General features: G+C 42.2%; 1 protein-coding gene and 1 long non-coding RNA gene across 2 annotated transcripts in view; both read left to right on the top strand.

Annotated features, from left to right (window-relative positions):
- LOC148936460 (uncharacterized) overlaps positions 1-25,078 on the top strand; it is a 275,063-nt gene that overhangs the window by 106,419 nt on the left and 143,566 nt on the right. The gene's annotated exons all lie outside the window — the stretch shown is intronic.
- On the top strand, positions 3,453-4,181 carry LOC148936467 (uncharacterized). Its single transcript, XM_089078249.1, has 2 exons — positions 3,453-3,471; positions 3,560-4,181. Exons 1-2 carry the CDS (start codon positions 3,453-3,455, stop codon positions 4,162-4,164), a joined length of 624 nt encoding a protein of 207 aa, XP_088934375.1. The 3' UTR covers positions 4,165-4,181.

The raw sequence follows: 25,078 nt of genomic DNA, 5'->3' as shown, positions 1-25,078 counted from the left end.
CTCGAGAATGTAATCGATAAGCGAATCCAGTGGTGTTGCGTTTACGTTAAAATTGGACACGTCGACGATCCATCGAAAATTTGCGTAAGACAATGGTTGACACATTGCCCAACCGTACAAGCTATTAATGTCAAAGTACATAAGATACGACGATGGTTTCGATGGATCGTATGACTGCGTGTACTTGTTGTTGGCTCGCACGTATCGGTTGGAACATTGACTTAGACCACCGCGTATACCGCGTTCGATGAACATGATCATGTCGATGTCGGTGAGCAGTTCGAAATTCCCACGTAAAACCCGATAGGGTATAATAGTACGCAGGATCGAGTTCATAACTCGCGATGCAACTATCACAAAAATTTTCAAAGATATCAACCAACAACAAGACGTCAGTCTTGAGATATAAATCACTGTATTCACCAAGCGTTCGGATGGAGAACCGCTGCCATACGTTGCCGGCGTGCGCGTAATTGCTCTCGGACACGGTGTCATCTGTCAATGAACTGTAAAATGATTCGTGATGGTAAACATAATTCCTCTAACTTTTCGACGCAGTCAATGTACTCGTACGGAAAAATACCTTTTCGCGTCAGTAAATTAAAATCTTGTGTCGATAAATTTTGAAACTCGCATTGCAATATTCGTAGCTTATCTTTACTCAAGAAGGATGCCAATTTGTCGAGACTGGTATTGAGAAATTTGAATGAATCAATAAATCGTAATTTAACACAATTTTTCTGATCATTTTTGTCTTCCGTATCTTTGACATTTTTTGTAAACGAAATATATTTTTCTTTTGTTATCGGAAGTAATTCTATTCGTCCTTCATATGCCGTAGCTATTTCCGTAATGATAAAATACGCGTCATAGCCGGATAAATTGTGAAAAACTATGGGAATGCAATGCGAGTCTTTGTAATTTAAATTACAATTTGAATGCGCGGGATCTCTAAATCGACCAGTTAGATGGCAATGATCGCGTACCCGCATGTCATCTGGAGCGAACGGTTTTTCGCACACGTGACAGTACGTAGCGTTATTAAATTTTTCCCAATCTTCTCGCTTAAAATTTGCCATAGGGACATTAGCGGACAAAATACAATTTTTACGCGATTTTTGCGCTAAACTTCTAAGTTCCTCGGCAAACCACACGACGCAATCCTTATCGCGACGAAACCGATATGTGGATAATGAGTTATCGTACGAGCAGCGTACATAAAATCCTATGCTAAATACCCGATGGTGCTGGTACGCATAGCTTGATGTTTTCGGATGTCCATTTCCGTCTTCTCCAGGGTGCATTCCAAGTCCGCATACACAATAAACGGAACTTGTTCTTTCCTGTTATAATTGTTGAATCTGAGTCACTTGTTGTCCTCACTCGGTAATCTGATGGCACAATCGTTCATCTCTGTACAATCTATAATGTGAGCCTTCAATTTTTCACTCATGCTAAAATAATGTAAACATCTGCAAGAAACATAATTATTTTAATTTTTTTTTTAAACGAGTATAAAATATTTCTCTCTTATTATCTTATTAAAATATGTATATTTATCGGTCACAAAAAAATTTCCTGTGTTCTTTTTTGTTGAGTTGCGAGCCTATGAGGCGGGACAGATTCTTGATCCACACGAAATGTCTCGCGTATCCTGCACGTACAGCAGGTTGACATGCTTTTCCTTCTTCGTATTGGTAAAATACGTGTCGGAAGGATCGAAAGTTCTTTCTTCTTTTCGATGCAGTATACATTTATGGATATTGTTGAGAAATTCAAACTTTTTAATTTGTTCCAACGTCATCGGAAACTCAATGTTTTGAAAATTAAGTACCGACCTATAATGTGGATACGAGGATTCTCGTTCTGTGTTTCTTTCAATTGGAAGAGCCGCCACCACTGACCATGCAAAACATGCATTGTCCGTAGACTGTACGTTGATCATCGCTCTCTTCATCATAATTTCCCGCGGTAACTGAATGTAACATCCCGCGTGCAGAAGATTGTGTTTGTTTATATTAACAGTCAAATTGAGTATACGTGACAATGCCCACCCGCTATCGCGTTCCTGAAATTCTTCTGCCAAGGTAGGCTCAATAACGCGCAACTCGTATCACTCGTGTAAATTGGACGAACGAAAGAGTTTACAGTTTCTCGTGTTGACACTTTTATTTGCACGTTTGTTATTCGCAACAAATTCACCATTAAATACTGTATTCACCTTGATATTGTTATGTTTTTGATATTTTGCACACGCTCAAACACAATGTTTTTCACATCCTCGAGAAACGATGTGCGAGGTTCGATGTGCTTCGTATTAATGACCGCACCAATTAAAACATGACTTTCAAACGCCATATTAATCTCTATATTAATCTCGCGCCATCCGAGGTCTGCGCTGTATCCAGCACCCGCGGTCACGAATCGTTGGCGTACCGAATCTTTCAAACTTTCGAGTCGCGCTATCCGTGCGACCAATGATTGCCTAATACTAATTGATAATCGTGGGCGTTTAATTCGACCATGCTCTTCTAGCGACTCGATATATTTGTCGCATCGTTGCTTCCACGCGATACTCTTCTCTCGAATTCAATCGGATAGATTGTTCCAAATGAACACTCTCTGTTTGCTCCATATTAATTATCTTCTTTGATGTACAATTCTCAACTTACAATTCGACTAATGAACGGGTCACAATCTTTTCATTATATCTTATCAATGATGGTTGTATCTCCTTTAGAATATTTTCGCATGTGGCATTTAATTTCAGAGTGTATCAAATGATATATAAAGATTTTATTCTTGACTTATATGAAAATGCAACAATTGCGTTATTAACACAATGATCTCATCGCAGGACACGTTGTGAGGTGCCCATTGTTTTTAATATCATATTTCATACCATTAACCTACGTGAAATTGCAAGTTTGTAATTTTAACACGTTCGATCTCATCGCGAAAAACATCAATTGTTCTTAAAAAATATATATATTTTGTACCGTTGACCTATGTGGATTTACAAATTTGCAATTTTAATACGTGAGGTGATCTCATTGTGACATGATAAAGATATTTACGCGAAATTCATCGCAGCAGCCATATATTGGCGCTAATATTACTACAAATGTTGCAGTGTCTATAGTTACATCATATATCGAATGATGTATGAAAACATGCCTAAAGTAGATTTATTCTGTATAATCTCAGCTGCCATTCGTCGGCGCTTATGCAAAAATGCAAAATTGCAATTTTAATGAGAGTTATATTTCACATCTCGCGTAGTAAACCATCGAAAAAAGAATAGAGGAATATACAAATTAAAAAGAACTTCAACAATCATTATTGCATTAATCGCTTTGTGAAAGACGAACAGTCACCTTTGTAAAAAGAAATAGCTCTTGAAAAAATGTACAAGGGAAGCTCTGTGAATTATTACACTTCGATTCAACAGAATGAGGCGTACAAAAAACAGTAAATTTCATTACCACAAATCTTTCTTATACATTTTATATATTTTAATATATTAATAGCTTACTTATATGTATTCTTCTCCTTACAGTATATTTTTTCATAATTTATTATCTTCGGAACCTTGTCACATCTCGTATATTGGGAAAAAGATTTGCCTTAACATCCACAGCTTATAAATATTTGGATATTGGAATCAATGTGGGACCTGTATCCTATGTGGAATTACGTATTGGTGATAATCGAGGCAATCAAATATTATTGCCTTATGTAATGTGGAAAACCCTCATCGAGAAACGTGTGGATATCGAGCAGCTTGTGCAATCAATTGCTCCTTCATCATTGTCGATTCATGATCTAATTATAGAACTTGTTCAAATGCGAAATACAAATATTGTAAAGTTTACATTGCGCGATACATGCTTGTACATGAAGCCATCAACCGTATTCTTTCTATTTGAACTTGAACATTGCGTCGAACATGTATATTACTGGCTCTATAAGAATATATATGATGTCAACGAAAAATTTAAACAATTTAAAAACTTTTTACGGCGGAATTGTATCATAGATAAACATATTGCAATAAAAACTTTGCGCGAGAGCGACATTTTTGACAAAACTTCGATTATAGATTGTGAATTATTAGTGTACGCAATAGATAATATTGTACACTATGCATTACATGACCAATAAATGTATATTATGATAAATATTACTCGGTTTATTCTCCATTCTTCCTTTCAATTCAGCGGTTTCAGGTTGCGCTGCGATAACGAGTCGCGTGCCGACGCATTTTGTCGCGAATAATAATATCACTCATAATAATAATATTAAATTACTAAGTAATATTTAAAAAAATCTCCTTTAAAAAAATAATTAATTTTAAATAAATAATTAATTTTAAATAAATTAATTAATTTAAAAAATTAAAATTACAAAAGATATCAAGACAAAACGAGATACCTTGATGGAAAAAGAGAGAACTTAAGAAAAGAGGAAGGAAGAGAGAAGAAAAAATGATAAGAGAGAGAATGATGACAGCGGTGGCGGCGGCGGACCCAGTCGTGTGACCCCTCGCTTCGCGGATCCCGCGCCTAATGACGCACTTCCGCCTTTCTTTGCCCCGCGGACCCCGCATCCATCGCTTATGGAGTGCCCCGCGTCGCGGAACTCCTCTACCCTTCTACCCCCCTCGGAGCTCCCGAGTTAGAACTGGTCTTATATAGCTACTTTCTTCCCACGTTCCCCTCGGACCTTCTCCCTAGGGTGGTCGGGTGGGGGGGCGGGCGGGGCATTAATGCCTATCCCCAGCAATATCACGGGGAGAATTTTCCCCAGCACCTCTTCCAGACCCCCAATTGTCAGGGGAGTCCCCTCCCCTGTCCCTCGGGTCATAGGCGAGCGCCGATCGATGGGTCTCGCAGCGGCGGGGGGAGACCTCCCCCGTACTCTTCGGACCGAAGGTCAGGGTACGGGGGGAAGGTTTCCACGCTCACTATGGCGTGGCCCTCTCCTCCGCGCCGCCCTCGTCTCCACCGGGGGCTCGGGCGGGGGGAAACTCCTTCCCCAGCCGAACCCCTCCCGCCATCACCAGCTTCAGCGTCCGCTGGAGCCGGGGACTTATGCTTGCGGGAGCTGTTTAGCTTCCGCAGCTCTGTCCTCAACTCCAACCGTGGAGCGGAGGTCCGCGTTGTCTCGCTGCAGCTGCCGGATTTCCTCCTTGAGGAGCCTTCGCTCCCCGTCTCCAGCCGAAGCCGCCTCCACCTCTAGGGCTCTGGTGTAAAGAACCTCGCAGGCGGCGGCCATCTCTGTGGCATCCCACAGCAGTTTTTGCCACTCGCCCTTGAGGTTCCTGGAGCCTTGGGCAACCTTTCTCACTTTATCTACTGCCTCCCTGGTGAGCCCTTTCACCGAAGCGGTGGATTGTTGGCGGAGATCCTCTAACATCTCCCTCTTCGATCCTATTATCGCGTCCAGCTTCTTACTGGGCCGTCGGATCTTCCTCGTCTCTCCTCGTCTCGGCCTCCAACCATTTGGCCGCCGTGAACATCCTCTCATGCGAGGGGTCGATGGCCGGTCTGCTCCTCCTTTTTTTGCAGAGGCGGAGGGAGGCCGAAACAGATGGGTCCTCCCTCACCACTCCACTTCGTCATCGCCGGAGGGTGAACTCGCGGCTGGTCTCTTGGTGGCTCCGGAGCTCGCCGAAGTCATCGACACACCCGACGCCACCGACTCCATTGACGGAGATAACTTCAGGGCGCCGGGGGCCCCCTCCCCCTTTGAAGCCTTTGGCTTCGTAAATCGAGGCCCAGGTCGTTGGGGAGATTGGGACCGCAACTGGATGGGATCCTCCTTCGAACTCGATGCCGTGCTCGAGAGGGGGGGTGCGTGATATCCCCCCTCCGCCTCTCAACCGGAGGAACTCCTTATACTCCGGAAAGTTCGGAGATAAGTCCGCCGGGACCTCCACGGGGGTTCCCCCCGTGGTAGGGATCTTCCACGGATGCCGAACATCGTTTTAAGGGGGTGACTCTCCTTGAACAAGGACGGCACGACATTAATAAAATTATTGAAATTAGCCATAGTTGTATAATATAAACACACCGCGACCCCTCTCCGGTCGAGGTGGGTCCGCCGCTCCGGAGATGGGTATTCACCACACGTGATTGCCCGGAATTGTCACGTAGGCTATCTAGCGATGGGGAACATCCGCATTGCCGGTTCACACAACCGCATCATCCCCGTGTCGCGGCGCCCTGGGCAAGCGTGGTGGCTCCACGGGTGTGATACCCACATGGGGCTATGGGCCGGGTCATTTGTCACATCCCCCCGAGGGGGACAGAGTCTCCGACCCTAGTTCCCCATGCGGGTGCCCAGAACTACGCCGGCCACCGGACCCAGACCTTGGAATACGTCCAAGCCCCGGTGGCCCTAGGCCGTGAGCCCCGCCTTGGAATACGTCCGAGCGGCCCCGCAGTCATCCCGGAAAAACCCCTCCCCATGGGCGGAGCACCGCCCCCCCTGGCATGTGTCAAGCCGTGCCGTCAGAAGCACCCAGCGACACGGCGACACGCCTGCGGGAACACCGCGTCGGTTACAGACAAGGAGCATACCTCTCCCTATCGGCGCCGCACCGCCAGGCATTTGTAGTCAGGGTCGCCGCATCCCCTACCGGCCCATTGGGTGTGGAGCTCCCAAGGAAGATCCAACACTCTACTAGGGGATCGGGCCCAAAATCGGTGTGCCCTTAGACCCTGACCCCTCGCATCTGGGCTTTCCCAGGGTTGGACCCCGGTACTGCCAGCAGATGGTCATAGGGATAGGGAGCTCCCTCACCACGTCAAGGTGGCACACCAGAAGGAAGTAAGAAAAGGTAAAAGGAAAGTGATGTATTCATTTTTATAGTTTCCGTGTCGCTGCCAAAATTTATTTGGCTCTTACGTGAAAACTTGAACTTGACCAAAACAGGAACGAACACGTTTTTCAGTATTTATTATTAGAAAAAAAATTAACAGAGGAAAAGGGTCCATTTTTTACCGATATATTGTTTTCATCGAATAACGAATTTTTCGAGAATGTTTGAAATTAACTCGTTGCAACATGTACATTTGATTATAGCAGCCGAATTATTGGCGCTTCTCTTACCATACTGCAAAACGTACAGTCGTCAATGCTATTTTTCTAAATATTTTTCTAAATAATATATTATAAATCTTCCGAATCGTAATTTGTTTAGGTACATAGCAGCCAGAGTTTCGGCGTTTTTTCCCTAACACATATGTCAATTTCTACAAAGAACACCTTTTCTAGACAAAAAAAGCTAGACAAAAAAACTTCCTAGACAAAAATCCCCCCTCCCCTCAAAAGTACATTCCAAAGGACCACAAGCATTCCTCCTTCCCCGTGCCTACTAGTTATCCCCTCTCCTTTACCCCGCGTCCCCGAGTTACCCCGCACATCCGCACTTCACTCGGAGCTCCTAAGTTAGAACCGGCCTAGTATTCCTACTTCCATTTTTTTAGATGCTGTCAAAAGTATATATAGTTATGACGGTGAGATTCCAGCGATGTCCTAAGAGTACCTGAAACAAATGAAAAGAAAGACTTAATATTCTTTTATGATACATCGCGATATTACGTTTCCTATTTAATTTCTTTCATGGCACGAGATCACGAGTATTTTCCTGCTCTTCATTTTATTATTCCGCACCAATCATCTTTCGTAACATAAACCCATTTTGTAGAAACAGATGAAAGGAAAGATTGAGAAATCATATGTGTCTAGTGACACAATAACTTAAAATAGCCATTTATCGACAATGGAATATAAAATATTTACCATAGAAAGAGCATTCGTTGATACCACGAATATTTTTCCGCCGTTATAAAGTGTCTTACTTTAGAAGAAGTATCCATTGATACTAGGAGCATTTTTGGTTCCCTTAATACGCGAGACTCTCGCGTTTTAACATCTTTCTCGTTCGAGATGAAGTTTAACCAAGTTGTATTATATACGATGCGACGAGACGAATACATGTCTTTCTCCTCCGCATCACTGTATCACGACGTGGATGTCTTCGGAAATGGCTGTTGTCCGCTCCAACTATACGTACCGTCTCCTCTCGACGACCGTTCGTCCGCCATATCCATTTTCTAGGATGGTCGGTGATCCGCTTTCCGTTTTACCGTCGTCGTTCGCTCACGACCACCGATTCCGTCCAGACGGTTTTCCCTCAACGGAGAACCACCTTGTCGCGGTGAGGGGACTCCCCGTCTCAACGTCTGAGGCGGAACCAAGAGTTCTCCAGGCTCACACCGTAATCCCGTTGGTCACGTCTTATGGGACCAGGGACTTTGACTTAACCGCCTGGGCCACGAGGAAGAAAATCTATATAAAAATTACCCCAATCCAAGCAGCGATGCGTGGCGAGGGATGCATGGCATTGAGGGAGCAGCGTCGCGAGCGGTCAACCCCGGGGACACCTGCCGCACCCCCGGTGATATCAGGCTTGCCCGGGTAATGGGGACTCTGCCCGGGTCGACCTACTTTCCCCCATACTCGTGGGAACACTATGGGAATTGACAATTTAAAAAATTTTTTAGACGTAGAGGAGGAGGAAGAGAGGAGGAGAGTGGTGGAGGAGGAGGAAGAGAGGAGGAGAGAGGAGGAGGAGACAAGGAGAGAGAAGGAGGAGGAGGAGCGGGACGATCCTGCGATGCGTTCGCTCCAACCGGCTCCGGTAGTGTTACACCACGCTACGCCACGGGGTTTGACGTAGTGATGACGAGCGACGTCTTTCGACTTCTTTCTGGTATGCGCGTTCACCCCGCTGCCTTTCCCCAGCGACACGAACTTTACCGTGTCGCTGAGACGTGGAGGAGTCGAAGTGAGTCAGAACGAGAAGCTAATCTCGCATCTGCGACGTCGAGGCTCACTCGCAAAACGACGTGGACCATCGTCGTCGAGGTCGGACAAATTTTTGAAAGAAGAAACAGCGTACGAGTTCGTCGTCGGACATTTCGGCGGCGACTCGCTGTTTGTCCTCTTCCAAATTACAGGATGGCCGTGGTGCTGGCGGGCGCACCGCCAACAACGATGAAGCACAGCAAGGGGCGGTTAGTAATAGCTCACAAAATATTTTTACGCGACGTGATGGCCAGGGCGGCCAGACGAATGCCCCCCCCCCCCCCCCCTCAGTCCGTGACGACAATGTCCGGACTGGGATGGGTGCACGAACGTTACAACGGCACGTTTCACGTGCCGTTCAACGACTGGCCAACGTACGCGGTGCACGTGGGGGAGATCTTGGAGGAGATCTCCTTCAAACGCGAGTGCGAGATCTGGTAGCTCCGGTTCTACCGGTGTCACAATGGCGTTCGCGTCTCCGCTGACGCCACCCTCCGATTTTTGTCGGCCATGTGCAACGTATCACATCCAGACGTGGAGGTTGTACAGATGTATGGTACATACGACGTGGTACATATTCACCGCGCTGATGTGCTCCGCGCTCCCGACGGGGACGCGTTAGTTATAAGATTGGACGGTCGCGAGCCGGATACGTTACCCGGGAGGCAAATTGGAGAGGTACTGCGTCGGGTTCCTCTCCAATTTTGTATATTTCAGAAAATATTGTTCCCTCGAAAGTGACTCCCGGGTAACGTACGTGCAAGCATACAATCTGGTGGCGAAGAGCGCCAGGCCGACGCAGATGTCCCTTTTGGCCATCGCCCTTTTGTGCTGGTTCTTTGAGGCTGATCGGGAGGCGAGGGCGCAGGGCGTAGCGGCGGTCACCCTGCAGCACACTCGCAATATCCTGATGTACACGAGCCGATACACGAGGGACATGCCGGCATTGAGGATCGAGGAAGTGGAGCACTATTGGCGGGCGATTTGGTGTACCGCCTCACTAATTGGTCGCGACATTGCGACCAATCAATCGGGACGGATGTCGCATTTTTGCGCAACGTTATCAAAACGCACGTCCGCGCGTTGCAGACGCTGGACGATGTCCCGATCGCGACGGTGAGGCAGTGCATAATGGCGAAATTCCGCCTTTATTACTTCTGCCACGGCAGTTTCGTCTACTAATTACGCAACCGCCCGTCATATGTTCGGGGGAAGCGAAATGGCGCGTGCCTGAGGCGGCCTTGTCCGCGTCACGCCATTGCGCGACGACGCGCCATTCGTTTTCCCTTTATACGCCTCTATGTGCCCCTCCGCCTTATCGTCCTGCATACGGACGGTATGGCAGATACGGCATGAAATGGGACTAGCGGGCATCGCGCCCCACGACGATCCCATTTTGTACATCGACATATGCCTCGCCACATGGGCGTACGAACGCCACGTGGACGTTGCGGCCCACTACGGATTATCCGGCCGAAACATGCCGGCAAATGCTAAACATCTATCCGGCATTTTTTTCGATCCGTTTCCTCGCGGACCAATTAAAAAACGATCGTGGGCTCAACCCCCCCACGATTCGAATAAGGCGGCGGCGGCGCTTTAACGCCGATACTGTAGCCGCGAAAATTATCGCCCGGCCGAAATCGGCGATATGCAGGGTCATTGCAGCGACCCTGCTGAGCGACGCCGTAGTTCTGCGGCGGGAATGGCGTAATTTCGTACGTGAAAACGTACGGATCATTTCCGCTGCAATGATCGAGGGTAAAACCTCGGAATCTAAATATTGGGTGGCTATCACGCCACCGTACGGTGGCGTCGTCGATATCGACGCGACGGCTCGGGTGATAAAGCGAGCGACAAAGGTCCGCCCGCCGCATTTGTCGTCGTACCACCACTACCACCATCGTCGTCGTTATCGTTACCGACGGCGATGGATAAACGATTAACGCAAACCCCGCGCGTTGTATTGCGGCGAATCGACGTGGATTCGCCGCAATTTCTATGTCCGCGCACGTCGCCGCCGCCGCCGAAGCGTCAATCGGCCCGCCTAGCCAGAGCGAAGACTCTCTTTTCGGAGGGTCTTTCTCCGGCTACGCGTAGGCGAAAAGCCCTGTCAACAACCTTGGGCTACGCGTCGGGGTTTTCTACGCTGCGATTCGCCGTCACCACGCCGACCACGTCGCTGCCACCGCTGCCGCCAATGCCAACGCCGCCAACGCGACCGCCGCCAAGGCCGAAATATCCAATATTGCTCCTCGGTGAAACGGGCCCGTCGACGAGTCGAATCGGATCGAATCTCATCGACGGGGCGAGACCGTCGATAGCCGTGCCCGTGCCGGAACCGACGCGTGAGATAAGCTGTTCACCGAGGAGCAGGATTACAGGCTCCTCCAAGAGGCGGTGCGGACTAAAATACTGCGAAACTTGGAGGTTTACAGGGTTTCCTCCATTCGCAAGAATTACAGCTATTCTTTCGATGGACGCTGTAACTATTGTTGTAGCCAGGCCTACAACCAATAATAAAAGTAGTCCGCATGGCAACAAAATTAGGCTGCATGAACCTCGAAAAGTCTTTCGAAAGATTACACAAATGTGTGATCGCCGAAATCGCGACCAGTCTTTTGAAAGACCGCAGAAATGCATCGCGAGAACATTGCGAAAAAGCCTATCAGCAAATTCCTAAATTTGATGATCAAACCGAGCGTAATATTGATTAATCAATATCACGCAACCGATCGACGCAATCGATCAGAATGCTGACTAGGCATCGATTAGACTATATAACCGGTTACACAAGGCGTAATAGATAGAGTCGGGAAACAATCAAACATACCGTGTCGTTCGGAATCGTCATTATAATTATCGCGCAAGATATTACACGAGCACAGCGAAGTTCACGCGAGCCGTACTATCAACGTCTCAGGTGACATACTCGGTCGACGGCCGCCAGAGTAACGCGATACGCGCCCGCCGACGTTTAACCGTGTGTGAAAGAAATAATATATAAAAAAATATTAAATCCAGAAATATTAAATCCAAGAAATTGTGCAATTGTTAAATAAATCAAGTATCATAAAGAAAGTGTGTTAGTGATTTTAAGAAGATTTCCTTCCATTCGTTTGATCCTGCTCGGAGTCCCAACTCCTTAGGCTTAACGAACCCGACTATCTCTAAAAATTAACGTTGTAGCCCATCCGGGGTACAACACTATGAGAAATAGAATGGCGCAGCTAGCCGCAGGTCTCGGAGTACAATTTCAACGAGACCACCCGCTGATGCTGCAGCGCCTGCGCCAGCTGCTGGCGTAATTATTAATATCTGTCACCTTGTAATTATTAATTTTTGTACATATATTATTTCTGTATATAATTTGTATTTTGTATATATTTGTATATATTTCGTTATTTCGTTATTATTTATCTATTTATTTATTTATTTATTGTTAATATACACCTTTTTTACAATCGATTGATTTATATATATTGATTTATACATATAATTGATTTATACACATGTTATTTATTTATTTTTACATTATTTTTATTTATTTATATATTATTTATTTTTTCATATTTTGTTATAATTTATTTATTGTTGATTTTATTTACACTTTTTTTTTAAATCGATTTATATACATCTTTATTTTATTTACTTTTACATCAGATATTTATACACGTATATATTAAAAAATATTTATTAGATTCGGAAAAATAATTCGACTGGATTTGAATTGATTCGGGAGCTTTTGTTTACTACCAAGACACTTGGTCTGCACGACTGCGACCCAAATAAAGAAGGAGGGTGTGCGTCACGGCGGGGCCCGAACCAGTCGTGAAAACTCGTAATTATTTTGCGAAAAAATACCATCTCAGCCAGGAATCGAGCCTGGATCTCCTGCTTACCGGGCAGGCATCTTATCTTCTTTCGACTACAGAGGCATGTGATGATATTTATCGCAAATAACGTGTCTACGATATAATGATACACATATGTACATATATCACAATATACATGTATATTCTCTCGAATTCCCACGACCGATACTTCAGAGAGGTGATGGTCCTAGTCTTTCGATGGATACATGTCTCCTTTACGGTTAGTTGTTCATAATCCCAATATCTGTCATGACCGCTTATGGTCGTCTATCTTTTACGATACAATATGCAGTTACACTATACAGAGCCAAGACACCAACGTGAGGATTGGATGTACGGCTCGCTGATCTTTTCGAATGGACGAAAAATTTCATATGGTTTTGCTTTCGATATTAGTTTTATGACAGGAGGGCAGGGGGGCTTCGTCCTTTGAGCGATCTTAACGGAGGCGTGCGTTCTTTGCGTAACGTCCGTATTAGTTTTATGTAGATGGGGGAGGGCCCTCCCTGCCTTTTATTGCTACTCACGGGACTTCGCTCCAGCCAAACCCTCGCACCTAATGTCCAACAATGTACATTTTTTTATATTATGTCCATAGTTCCCATTTTTTCTACACCTTCATTTTTTGCCGCTTTTGAGTAGGTCAAAAACTTAGAAAAACTTTCCAAAAAAGCAATCGGTCTCCAATTTGCAGTTCCAAATTGCGTTTCAAAAGATTTCCTATTGATTGATACAGTAGATCCAAGACCAATTTGTCCCAACTTTTCCCAAAGAAAAAACCTGACTTGAAAAATCTATAAAAAAAAAGTCGGTTCCAAATTTGTAGGTCCAAAATGCGTTTCACAATATTCTCTATCGATTAGTATTGTCAATCCGAGAACCCTTTTTTCCAATTTTTCAAAGAAATTACGTCGGGACGGAAAAATTAAAAAAAAAAATCGGTCCCAAATTTGTAGGTTCTAAATACGTTTCACAAGATTCTCTATCGATTGATGCAATAGACCTAAGACTCATCTTTCCCAACTTTTCAAAGAAATTAGCTAAGAACTTAGAAAACCTAAAAAAAAAAATCGGTCACAAATCGGTCACAAATTTGCAGGTCCAAAAGGCGTATCAGAAGATCCCCTATCGATTGATATAGTTCATCCAAGATCCATTTTTTTCAAACTTTTCAAATAAATTACAAACACCTACACACACACACACACACACACACACACACACACACACACACACACACACACACACACAGAGAGTAATAAGCCAGGAACTATTTTCTTTAATAAATTGTATCGCGTATCAATACTTTCACAGTCTTTACTGACTTGATCTCATTCGATACTCACACACTTGATCGACAGAATGACTTATTTACGAACGAATTTATTAGTTTGTTATCATCAATTACTATCGATTAATTATTTGGTGATTAAAAATGACTTGAAAGAAAGAAATACACATTACATGTAATCACAGTAATCTATCAGAAGTTCTCTTTTATAAATTGTCAACATGTTCACGGATTTACTCACGCACTTGATCGACAAAATCATTTATGAAAAATCTATCGGGTCACTACTATTAATCACCATTGGTTAATTATCCCGCCAATTGAAAATTATTACAAAAAACGCGTTACATACACAGCGCACATAACCCGTCGCGGACTCTGCTCGATGACAACAATCAGACAGATTATGTCCTTAGTGCAGTAAAGTGCATTAATTCGTCAAGTGATAATAACGATCTAACTTATCGACCTAATGTAATGTAAATCAGATCGATAAGTCAGCCTATTATCATGATACAGCGCGTTAATGACCGATAGTGAAACGCTTCGAACGCTTCATAATACAAGTAATAATAGATAAGTTCGATAGATAATATCAACAGGTAATGTCCACCTGTCGAACATAATTTATTCGATTTTTTGTTGGTTTTTTTTTTTAATAATTTGTGAACTCGAAGAGAATGTCCCTCGAAATAAAATATTTGGTTGCCCTGAAAAGGGCAGATAAATTATTGTAGAAGACTTTTTTTCTTTTCATAATAAATGTTCGAAATGTTCGCCATCCATTCTGATGCAAACTCTCATGCGTTTCAGTAAATTTTCTTGGGTTTTCTCCATAACTTCATTGTCAATTGACCAAATGGCATGGTGAAGTTTGTTATTTAGTTTTTCGACATTCTCGGAAAAGAGGAAGCTGTCTGTAAATAATTTCCTTGCAGTATCCCCACAAGAAAAAATCTAATGGATTGAGTTCTGGGGATCTTGCAGGCCAACGTATCGGTCCATACCGATCCAACGACCAGGAAATTGCTGATTTAAAAAGTCTGTGACTATTCTGACGTTATGTGGACCAGCACCGTCCTGTTGAAATATAATATTATTTCTGTTTAATAATAGTATCTCTTCCAAAAAGTTCGACAGATTTTCTGATAAAAATTCCAAATACGATGCGCTATTTAATCTTTCTAAAAGAATAACTGGACCCAATATTTTTGTACCCATAATCCCAGCCCAGACGTTCAGTTTCCAACGAATTTGATAATTTTTGAGTCATATCGCTCGAAGATTCTCATCGTCCCACATATGCATATTATGCGAATTTAAAATTCCTTCTCGTGTGAACAGCGATTCATCACTGAATATTACACGAGAAGGAAATTCTCGATTTTCGTCTACTCTTCTTAGGAAATTCTCGCCCTGCAGTAATCGCCTGCGTCGGACGATGAGTTGTGCCGTCCCTGCCTACCTTCCGTACGCGTCTCGTTATTCGTTAACTTTTTTCTTTTATAATTTAAAATGTAAGCGTCGGACAAAATTTTCGTAGAGGAAAAATCGTCTCAGAATTAATTCAGGAGTACGTCCTTGCAAGGACATGGGGTTGTTCTGAAGCACCCTGTATATCACATCGAGTGTGATGACGTGTACGAGACGATGAAACGCGATATCGCTAGATTCGATACGAATGATTATCCAACGGACAACGCGTATGGTATGCCTCTCGTGAATAAAAAAGTATCAGGCTTAATGAAGGATGAAAATAACGGTGCGATTGACGGAATTTGTCGGACTCAGAGCGAAAATGTATGCGGTGAGGGTGGATGGTAAAAAGGACAAAAGGACCAAAAGGCGAAAGATGTAAAGAGTAACGTTGTAGCGCGAATAATAACGTTCGATGATTACACGCGGTGCTTGCATGAAGAGATCGAAATGACTCGTCGTCAGTCATGTATAAGATCCAAATTACACCAAGTATATACAGTGTCCGAATCGAAAATTGCTCTGAGTCCATACAATAATAAACGATCGTACCGGATTCAACGGAAACATTACCGTGGGGATATTGGCGGATATCTTTGTAATATACGTATATATATATTTTTTTTATATATCGTTTTATACATATATATGTACGTATGTACATATGTATGTATGTATGTATGTATGTACGTATGTATGTACGTATGTATGTTTGTACGTATGTATGTTTGTACGTATGTATGTTTGTATGTATGTATATATGTATATATGTGTATATGTATATATGTATGTATGTACGTATGTATATATGTATATGTGTATGTACGTATGTACGTATGTACGTACGTACATACATAATTAATATAGGTCGCATGCCAATAATGCGATGTTTGCGCGCGTTGTAATCTGACACGGGACGCGGCAACGCGTCAATCCACTTGTAAGTATAAACATCTTCCACATGTTTTTAAATGTCCGATTGAATCGTTCGACGATCGATGTCTTCAATATCGAATACGTGGAATAATGATTAACGCTATGTTTTTTCAAGAATTTCTGCACATCGGCGTTGTAAAACTCCTTCCCCATATCCGTTTGCACGTTTTTCGGGCATCTTTCGCTCTCTCGAATTATCTCGGCGATAGCGTTAGCCGTCTCGCTTTCGACCTTGCTCTTGAGTGATACGACCCAGGCATACTTGCTCATCGATGACGGTGAGTATGTAGTGATGACCTCTGTTGAAACTCAAATATGGACGCATCTCGACGATATCAGCTTGCCACAAATCATCGTATCCCCGAATTATGACATGTGTTGTACCCCGGGTGGGCTACAACGTTAATTTTTAGAGATAGTCGGGTCCGTTAAGCCTAAGGAGTTGGGACTCCGAGCAGGATCGAACGAATGGAAGGAAATCTTGAAATCACTAACACACTTTCTTTAGGATACTTGATTTATTTAACAACTGCACAATTTCTTGGATTGCTTATATTATTTCTTTCACACACGGTTAAACGTCGGCGGGCGCGTATCGCGTTACTCTGGCGGCCGTCGACCGAGTATGTCACCTGAGACGTTGATAGTACGGCTCGCGTGAACTTCGCTGTGCTCGTGTAATATCTTGCGCGATAATTATAATAACGATTCCGAACGACACGTAATGTTTGATTGATTCCCGACTCTCTATTCCGCCTTGTATAGCCGGTTATATAGTCTGATCGATGCCCGGTCAGCATTCTGATCGATTGCGTCGATCGGTTGATCAATCAATATCACGCTCGATTTGATCATCAAATTTAGGAATTTGTTGATCAGCTTTTTCGCAATGTTCTCGCGATGCATTTCTTCGGTCTTTCGAAAGACTGGTCGCGATTTCGGCGATCACACATTTGTGTAATCTTTCGAAAGACTTTTCGAGGTTCGTGCAACCTAATTTTGTTGCCATGCGGACTACTTTTATTATTGGTTGTAGGCCTGGCTACAACATCCCCCCCCTGTTATTAAAAGAAAACGGAGGTACGAGGTTTTCGCTTCTTACATAATTTTTGTTTTTTTTTTTTCCGATACATTTTTTGGTATAATCGTTTGCTTAGAATCGAATACTTTCGCTTATTCTAACGGCGCGATTTACATTGCGTGCGTTATTGTTTCGTTTTGTTTTTTCTTCCTTAATACAATTATTATTGTTGCGATAACGATGACTATTATTAATGAGCTGCTAATTGATACAGGATATACAAAGTGTTTTTGTTGAAAAAAGGGTGTCTCGTTATTGTTTATTTCGTTTTTCATGTCATTTAATTTCTTTGTTAATTCTGTCAGGTCTGTTGCGTCTTGTATAACTTTTAATTTTAATTTCTCTGTCTTATTTGTCTTGAACGTTTCGCTTAGTAGCGTAATATTATATTTCGGTAGATATGTTTTTATTTCTTTTCCTTTATTGGTGCTTGTAGATTTTATTGTCGCGTCTGCTGTGACTATTTTGCAATTGTCTGACAACGTTATTTTTCCTGTATTTGTAATTGTTGTACGCGTTTCTTTATTATTTTTGCATGAAATTGTAATAGTTTGTTTCGCTGGTGTGGAATATAGCCAAGAATATGAATTGCTTAAGGCTATCCATATGCTATTTTTTATTGTTACATACTTAATTTTACAATTATTATAACAGTTGTCATTTTCTGTATATATATCTATTTCGCATAGTGGGTCGGTTTTTACATTTCTTATTGGAAAGATTTGTTCGCACAAGTAATTTTTATTTATTTGCTTGCATTGTTTTAATTTTTCGTGGGTCAGTTTTGCGTACGTGTGTCTGTTAGTATCCAAAGCGATTAATGGATTGTTCGTCTCAATTAATGCGGATATATTTTGTTTGTATGGTACCGGTAGTGGTATTACATTTAATATTTCATATAGCGGAAGTGCAATTAATGGGAAATGTAGGATTGTGTATACGTTTGTTTTGTCGCAGTGCGCGCTCATTGTCGTTACTTTTTCTATTGTCTGCCAATCCTCTTCCCTTATTTTAAATGAGAAATATGATCCTTGTGGTATTTGTGTGATTGCTTCTTTAAGACTTTTTATTATTTCTTCTAACGGTATTAGTCGTGGGTATAATATTCCACTTTTTATCGCCGTTAGGTATTCTAGCGTGTCTTCCGCGTTTTGTGTCACTGCTGCAAGTATTGCGTTGGTGATTATAAAATGTTCTTTTATGTTTTCGTTACTTATTTCTGTTGTTAGCGTCATTTCTAATTTTTTGATTGCATTAGCTAAAATGTTTTCGTTATTCTGAATTATTTCTTCATGGTTATTTATGTGCGCTATTGTCGCGTTTATAATCTTGATTTGGTTCCTTATTATGTGCTCTGTCGTTTTTTGTTTGTTGTCTAGGATACTTAGTTGCTCGTTGATTAATTTTCTGTCTTCATTGTCCATTGTTCCAAATAATGTTTTGGCAATAGTTCCTATTCCATCTATTAGTCCTCTTTTCGTTTTTGTCTCTTGTGCTTTATACAGAGCGTTTATTCTTTTTATTAAGTGTTTTAAACGTTGATAATTGTTTTCAATTATGACATTATAGTTTTGACATGACCCCTTGTTTGTGAGGTGTAACATTGTGCATATATTTTGCGTTTTTTGAATGTATTCTTCTATTTGTTCTGTTCGCTTTTCAATTGGCGAAATATCTATTTTTATTATTACCTTCCAGAATGACTCGATTATGTTTAGTTTTCCTATTTCCTCGAAGTATATTCCGGGGTGATGCTCGAAGTTTTCTATTTCGAATGGTAATTTTTTCTCTTCTTCTCCGTTGGTCATCCATATCTTTATTCTGCAAAAATAAAAATTCTTATTTCTCCTGAAAATTTGTCGATGCTTGAATTCGGCGTTTTTTCTTTTTTATCCTGTCCCCAGGTGTAATATTACTTTATTCTGAATTTGTTATCTTAGTTAAACGATTCTCCTGTGAGTCTGTTGAGCTTGCTTTTTTTTTTTTTTCGACGTATATCGTTTCTCTTGGTGTCTTATTTATTATATCGGTGTGATCCTTCTAATATTTCATTTTTGCGATGAGCTCTCTGGCTGCATTTCGTCAGTTGTCGAAGTGCTTTCCTTGTGACACCATGGGTCACAACGCTAATTTTAATCGTGCTCCGCCAATTTTCAATGACGATGCCGCGGTGGAAGCCTCGTCTGATGACGAGGGCTTCGATATTGAAATTGACGACAGTGATGTTGACGAGTTTATGGGCCAACCTGATGCTCAGGCCCATTTACATCGTGTGCGTGAGTGGTTGATGATCGTCAATCGCTTCTATAGCAGTGGTGTGTTCCATGTTTGTGGCGAATGTATATGGTTCGTCACCGATGAGGCTCCCGGCAGGATTTTCGAACTGCCCTGGTCCGTGGAGCTTTATGAGCTTCTTGTTTCAATGCCCGACGCCGTACTTGCCGATGTGGTGGTGGAGGACGAGGAGGTGGAGGGTGAGGAGGTGGAGTACCCGGATGATCCCGTCGAAGTAGCTGCTCAGGACGAGATTGATCTGGGGGATGATCCCGTGCAGGCGAGGGACCGCTGTCCTGGGGCCTGATGTGGTGCAAGCCTCGTATTAACATACTTTAGTTTGTAGTGTAGTTATTTTAGTGTAGTACTGTAATGTAGTACTGTAGTGTTTTTGTAACTATGGATTATTTTCCGGACCTGTGGATGTTGGATTATTTTCCTGCTGAGATTCTTCCTCAGTAAGTCTCAATGTTTTTATTTTTATTTTCTTGTTTCTCTTATATTATTCTATATTCTATTGTGTGCTTTTTCTTTTTATTTCCTTTTTAATTTTCCACGAACGGTTTAATTCGGTTCGCGTGTACGTTTATCGTTCGGTGGCCCATTTTTATTTTATAGTTTAATTCGCTTAGTTTTTCTAGAATTGTGTAGGGTCCGATCCATAACGCGTCTAGCTTTTTTGATCTCCCTCGCCGAACTGTTTCGTCGTGTAGTAGGACTTTATCTCCTATTTCGAACGTGCGTATTTTTGTTTTTCTGTCGTATGTTTCCTTCGCTTTTTGTTTTTCTTCTTTTATATTTTCCTTTGCTATCTGATTCGAGGCTCGTATTCTTTCACAGAGTTCTTGCGCATAATCATCGTATGTATACGATGATTTCGGTGAGCTAGTTAGGGCCGTAGGTAGTGGTGCCTGGTGCCCGTATACCAGTTCGAACGGCGTGAATCCCGTAGCGGTGTGCGGTGTCGTATTATATGCGAACATCGCATACGGTATCCATTCGTCCCAGTCTGTCTGATCATTATTAATATAATGTCGTAAATATTCGGTTAATGTCCGATGTGATCTTTCGAGTGCTCCGTTTGTTTCTGGATGATAGGCCGTCGTTTGTAATTTGTGTATTTTTAGTAATTTGCACGTATTCTTAAATAATTCGCTTGTAAAATTTGTTCCTTGGTCGGTTAATATTTTGTCTGGAATTCCATATTCTAATATAATTTTTGTGACAAATTCTTTCGCTACTGTTGTCGCCTCTTGATTTTGTATTGGTATTCCTTTGCTAAATTTTGTTAAACTGTCCTGGAATGTCAATACATATTTGTTTTCCATCGTTGTTATAGGCAAAGGTCCTACAATATCTAACGCGCATTTCTCAAATGGTTTTGTTGGCGTATCTGTTATCATTAATGGTGCTTTAGCGCGTCGTTGCAATTTATTTTTCTGGCAATATTCACATTTTGAGATGTATTGCTCGACGTCTCTTTTTAATCCTGGCCAGTTGTGGTGTAATCGTATTCTATTTATTGTTCGTTCAACGCCTTGGTGTCCTCCTATAGGTGCGTTGTGATATTCATATAATATTTGTTTCTTTTCTTCTTCTTTATATTGTTTTTCTGACGCGACGTCGTCAGTTTGCTGCCCTTCTGTTATTGTTGCTACGTTACGGCTCAATGCGTCGGCGTTAGCATTTGCTTTTCCAGCTTTATGTATTATTTCATAATCGAATTCTTCCAATTTTAATCTCCATCTGACTAAACGTGATCCGGGATCTGTTACGTTAAATAACCATATTAACGGTTTATGATCGGTAATTATTTTAAATTTTGTCCCGTATAAATAGGGTCTGAAATGTTTTACTGCCCATACTATTGCGAGTAATTCCTTTTCAGTTGTATTATAATTCTGTTCTGCTCGCGATAGTACACGGCTGGCGTACGCGACGGGTTGGTCTTGACCTACCTCGCCTTGCGATAAGACGGCTCCTATTGCATAGTCCGATGCATCCGTTGTTAGGAGAAATTCTCTCGTAAAGTCTGGATATTTTAATATCGGTGCTGTCGTTAATTTATTTTTTAACGTATCAAATGCGTTTTGCTGTTTTTCGGTCCATTCGAATTTCTCTCCCTTTTTTGTGAGTTTTGTTAGAGGTTTTGCTATTCGTGAGAAATCTTCGATAAATTTTCGGTAATATCCGGCTAATCCGATAAATGATTGCACATCTTTTACTTTCTTGGGCATAGGAAAATTTTTTACGGCGTGCAGTTTTGATGGATCTGGCGAAATTCCATTTTCCGTAATTATGTGTCCTAAATAAATCACTTCTTTTCTTAAAAATTCGCACTTGTCCGGTTGGAGCTTTAGATTGTTCTCTCTTAGTCTTTGGAGAACTAATTTTAATCTTTTGTTATGCTCTATTAAGCTAGGACCGTATATTACAATATCGTCCAGATACACTAGACATTTAATTCCTTGCAACCCTGTTAAAATTGAATTCATTAATCGTTGGAAGGTTGCAGGTGCGTTTTTCAGACCAAATGGCATTCTATTAAATTCATAATGACCGTGTGGTGTAGAGAATGCTGTTTTATTTTTATCTCGCTCCGTCATTGATATCTGGTGGTAACCTGATGCGAGATCCAGTGTCGTGAAGTATTTTGCGTTGCCCAGCTGATCAAGTATATCCGTTATATTGGGCAACGGAAATGAATCTCCGATTGTGAGATCGTTTAATTTTCTGAAGTCTATTACAATTCGTAATTTTGTTTTTCCTGACGCATCTGTCTTTTTGGGCACGACTAATAGTGGTGCGTTCCATTGGCTGACGCTCGGTCTGATAATTTCTTGTTTCAACATTTCTTGAATCTATTTATTTACTTCGTCTTTGTGTTTTTCCGGTAAACGATAAGGTCGTACGTTTACTGGTGACGAATCTGTTCGTACTGCTATTTCATGCTTAATCTTTGTTGTGCATGATAATGTATCCCCTTCTAGGTGGAACACGTCATTGTATTCGTGACATAATTTTAATATAGATTTTCGTTCTTCTTCATTTAAATGTTCTGTGCGCAAGGAATTGTTTATTTGCTCTTCTCGAGCTATTGATTTTGTCTCTTTATTTTTTGTCTGTATTGCGTTTACAGATTCTTGTATTATTTTTTCTTGTGTATTTATTTCTTCTATTATTACTTGTGGTACTTGCACAATTTTTTCTTCTTCTGTAATATTTATTATACTTATTGGGCACGTATAATTTCGTGGTTCGACTAGGCAACATCCAATAAAAATTCCAGGTATCATTTCCTCTGGTTTTGTCAATCCCATTATATTTTGGTTAGTCGTGACTTGCACGATTGTTTCGCTGCGCGGCCCTAAGGTTACGCGCCTGTATGGGTACAGTCTGAATTTCGTATTTTGAAATTGTACTAAATTTATTCTTGGATTGAACGCAGTCATGTATTTCCAAATAAAATCTGCTCCTAGGATTGCATCGTATTCCATTGGCGCATTATCTCGCACTATGTATACGAGGTGTCGTATCTTTTCTCGCGACAGTTGCACCGTAATATGTGTTTTGCCCAATGTTATTAATTCATGTCCTGTTATGCCTGTTAGCTTAGTTTTTTCTTCATAGATTAGGACGTGGTCTAGAACATGTTTCAGTTTTATTATTGTTGCTGATGCTCCTGTATCAAACAAGAAATTTATTTTTCTTCCTTTGGCTTCTGCAATCGGTAATGTGATCGCATTTAATCCAGTGTTAACGAGCGGTGTTCCCTTGACGTGTGCCACGCGATACTCTGACGCGGGACGCGGGACGGTCGATTTATCTTCGCCGGTTTCGCTCTTTTTATTTTTAAAATTCTTCGCGGGATTTTCTCTTCGCGAATTCGAAAAAATTTTTCCGGAATTTTTGCTGTTTTCCGGTTTTCCATTTAATGTCCAACATTCGTGCCGTAAATGTCCTATCTTTTTGCAATAGCTACACTGTTTCTCTACTGTATTTATTCGTGGTTGCCTTTCTGGCTTAGGCAGAGTATATCTATTTGAAAAACGGCTAGTCCTACAATCGTATCCGTAATGACCGATTTTTCCGCATTTCTCACAACGCGGACTAGGTGTATGCGCTTTAAATACTGGCCGGTTTCGATAGGTTAGCGTTCGCATGCTAGGTCCTCGCGTTTTTTCTTCCGCGGTTGCTCCTGCGATTGCTTCCTGTATTGTTTGATAACGCTGCGATCGTACAATTAATTTAATTTCTTCGTGTAAACCATTCTGGTAATTGTGGAGCGCCTGATCTTTTATATTTTCTAAGATCGCGCGTTGCTGTTCGACCGTATGATTTTTTCCTTCTTCCATTCGGATTCGTATAATTCCATGGCTATATTTTCGGTTCGTCTGCCGAATTCTTGTGCATTCTCGTTTGCTTTTTGTTTGAGCGAGTTGAATTCGAGTTGCAAATGTGCGGTGCTTCGTTTGCTCAAATATTCTTTTTCTAATTCTCGTTTCAATTGTTCAAAGTTTATTATATCTCGCGTACGGAAATCCATCATGGCCTTGCCTTTGAATTTAGTGCAAAGAATGGCTTCTAATAGAGAATGTTCATCCGCGGGATGTATATTTTTTATCGCGTACGTACTTGCGTTTAGAAATTCGTACACGCGTCCTCGTGACGTGCCGTCGATCTCTGGGATCATGTTACGCGCGTCTTTCAGTGTGAGGAATGCCAGTGCATTTCCCGGCTGGTTTCGTATATCTTGATACGAACGTCCGTAAGTTAGATCTAACGGGTGTGGTAGAAAATCCTGAGATATTCTCGTTCGTTCGCCCATAGGCAATTGTGTTTGTTGTCTTAATTCGTTGGCTTGCACACGGAGATCGCGTATTTCGTCCATTAATTCTCGAATGAGACTGTTATCGGGCGGTGCGTCGATTGTGACGCGGCGATTCGTTCGACTTTCTTGCGGTCCATGTCTCTCGACCGAATGTCGTAATTGTAAAATTTCGTTGTCGATTTCATTCTGTTGTTCGACAGGTGAGTGAGCCATTTCGTTTATTAGCGATTGATATATATTAAAAGAATTGAATAAGCTTCCGTCTCGTAGGTTTGTATGTATGTTTTTTCGCGCTTGTACGTGTGTGTTAATGTGAAAGTCGGTGTCGTTCGGTTCGAGCAAGCTGTAATCTTTTTCGTTGTATGAAAATTCGCGTTCTGTTATTACGTGGACGTCTTCGTCACTATCGTATTGTAGTACGCGGCGCACGTTATCGC

Source organism: Pogonomyrmex barbatus, unplaced genomic scaffold (genome assembly GCF_055798465.1).
Source record: "Pogonomyrmex barbatus isolate J1 unplaced genomic scaffold, ASM5579846v1 scaffold21, whole genome shotgun sequence".
Lineage (NCBI taxonomy): Eukaryota > Metazoa > Arthropoda > Insecta > Hymenoptera > Formicidae > Pogonomyrmex > Pogonomyrmex barbatus.
This window is presented reverse-complemented; position numbering and strand designations above follow the sequence as displayed.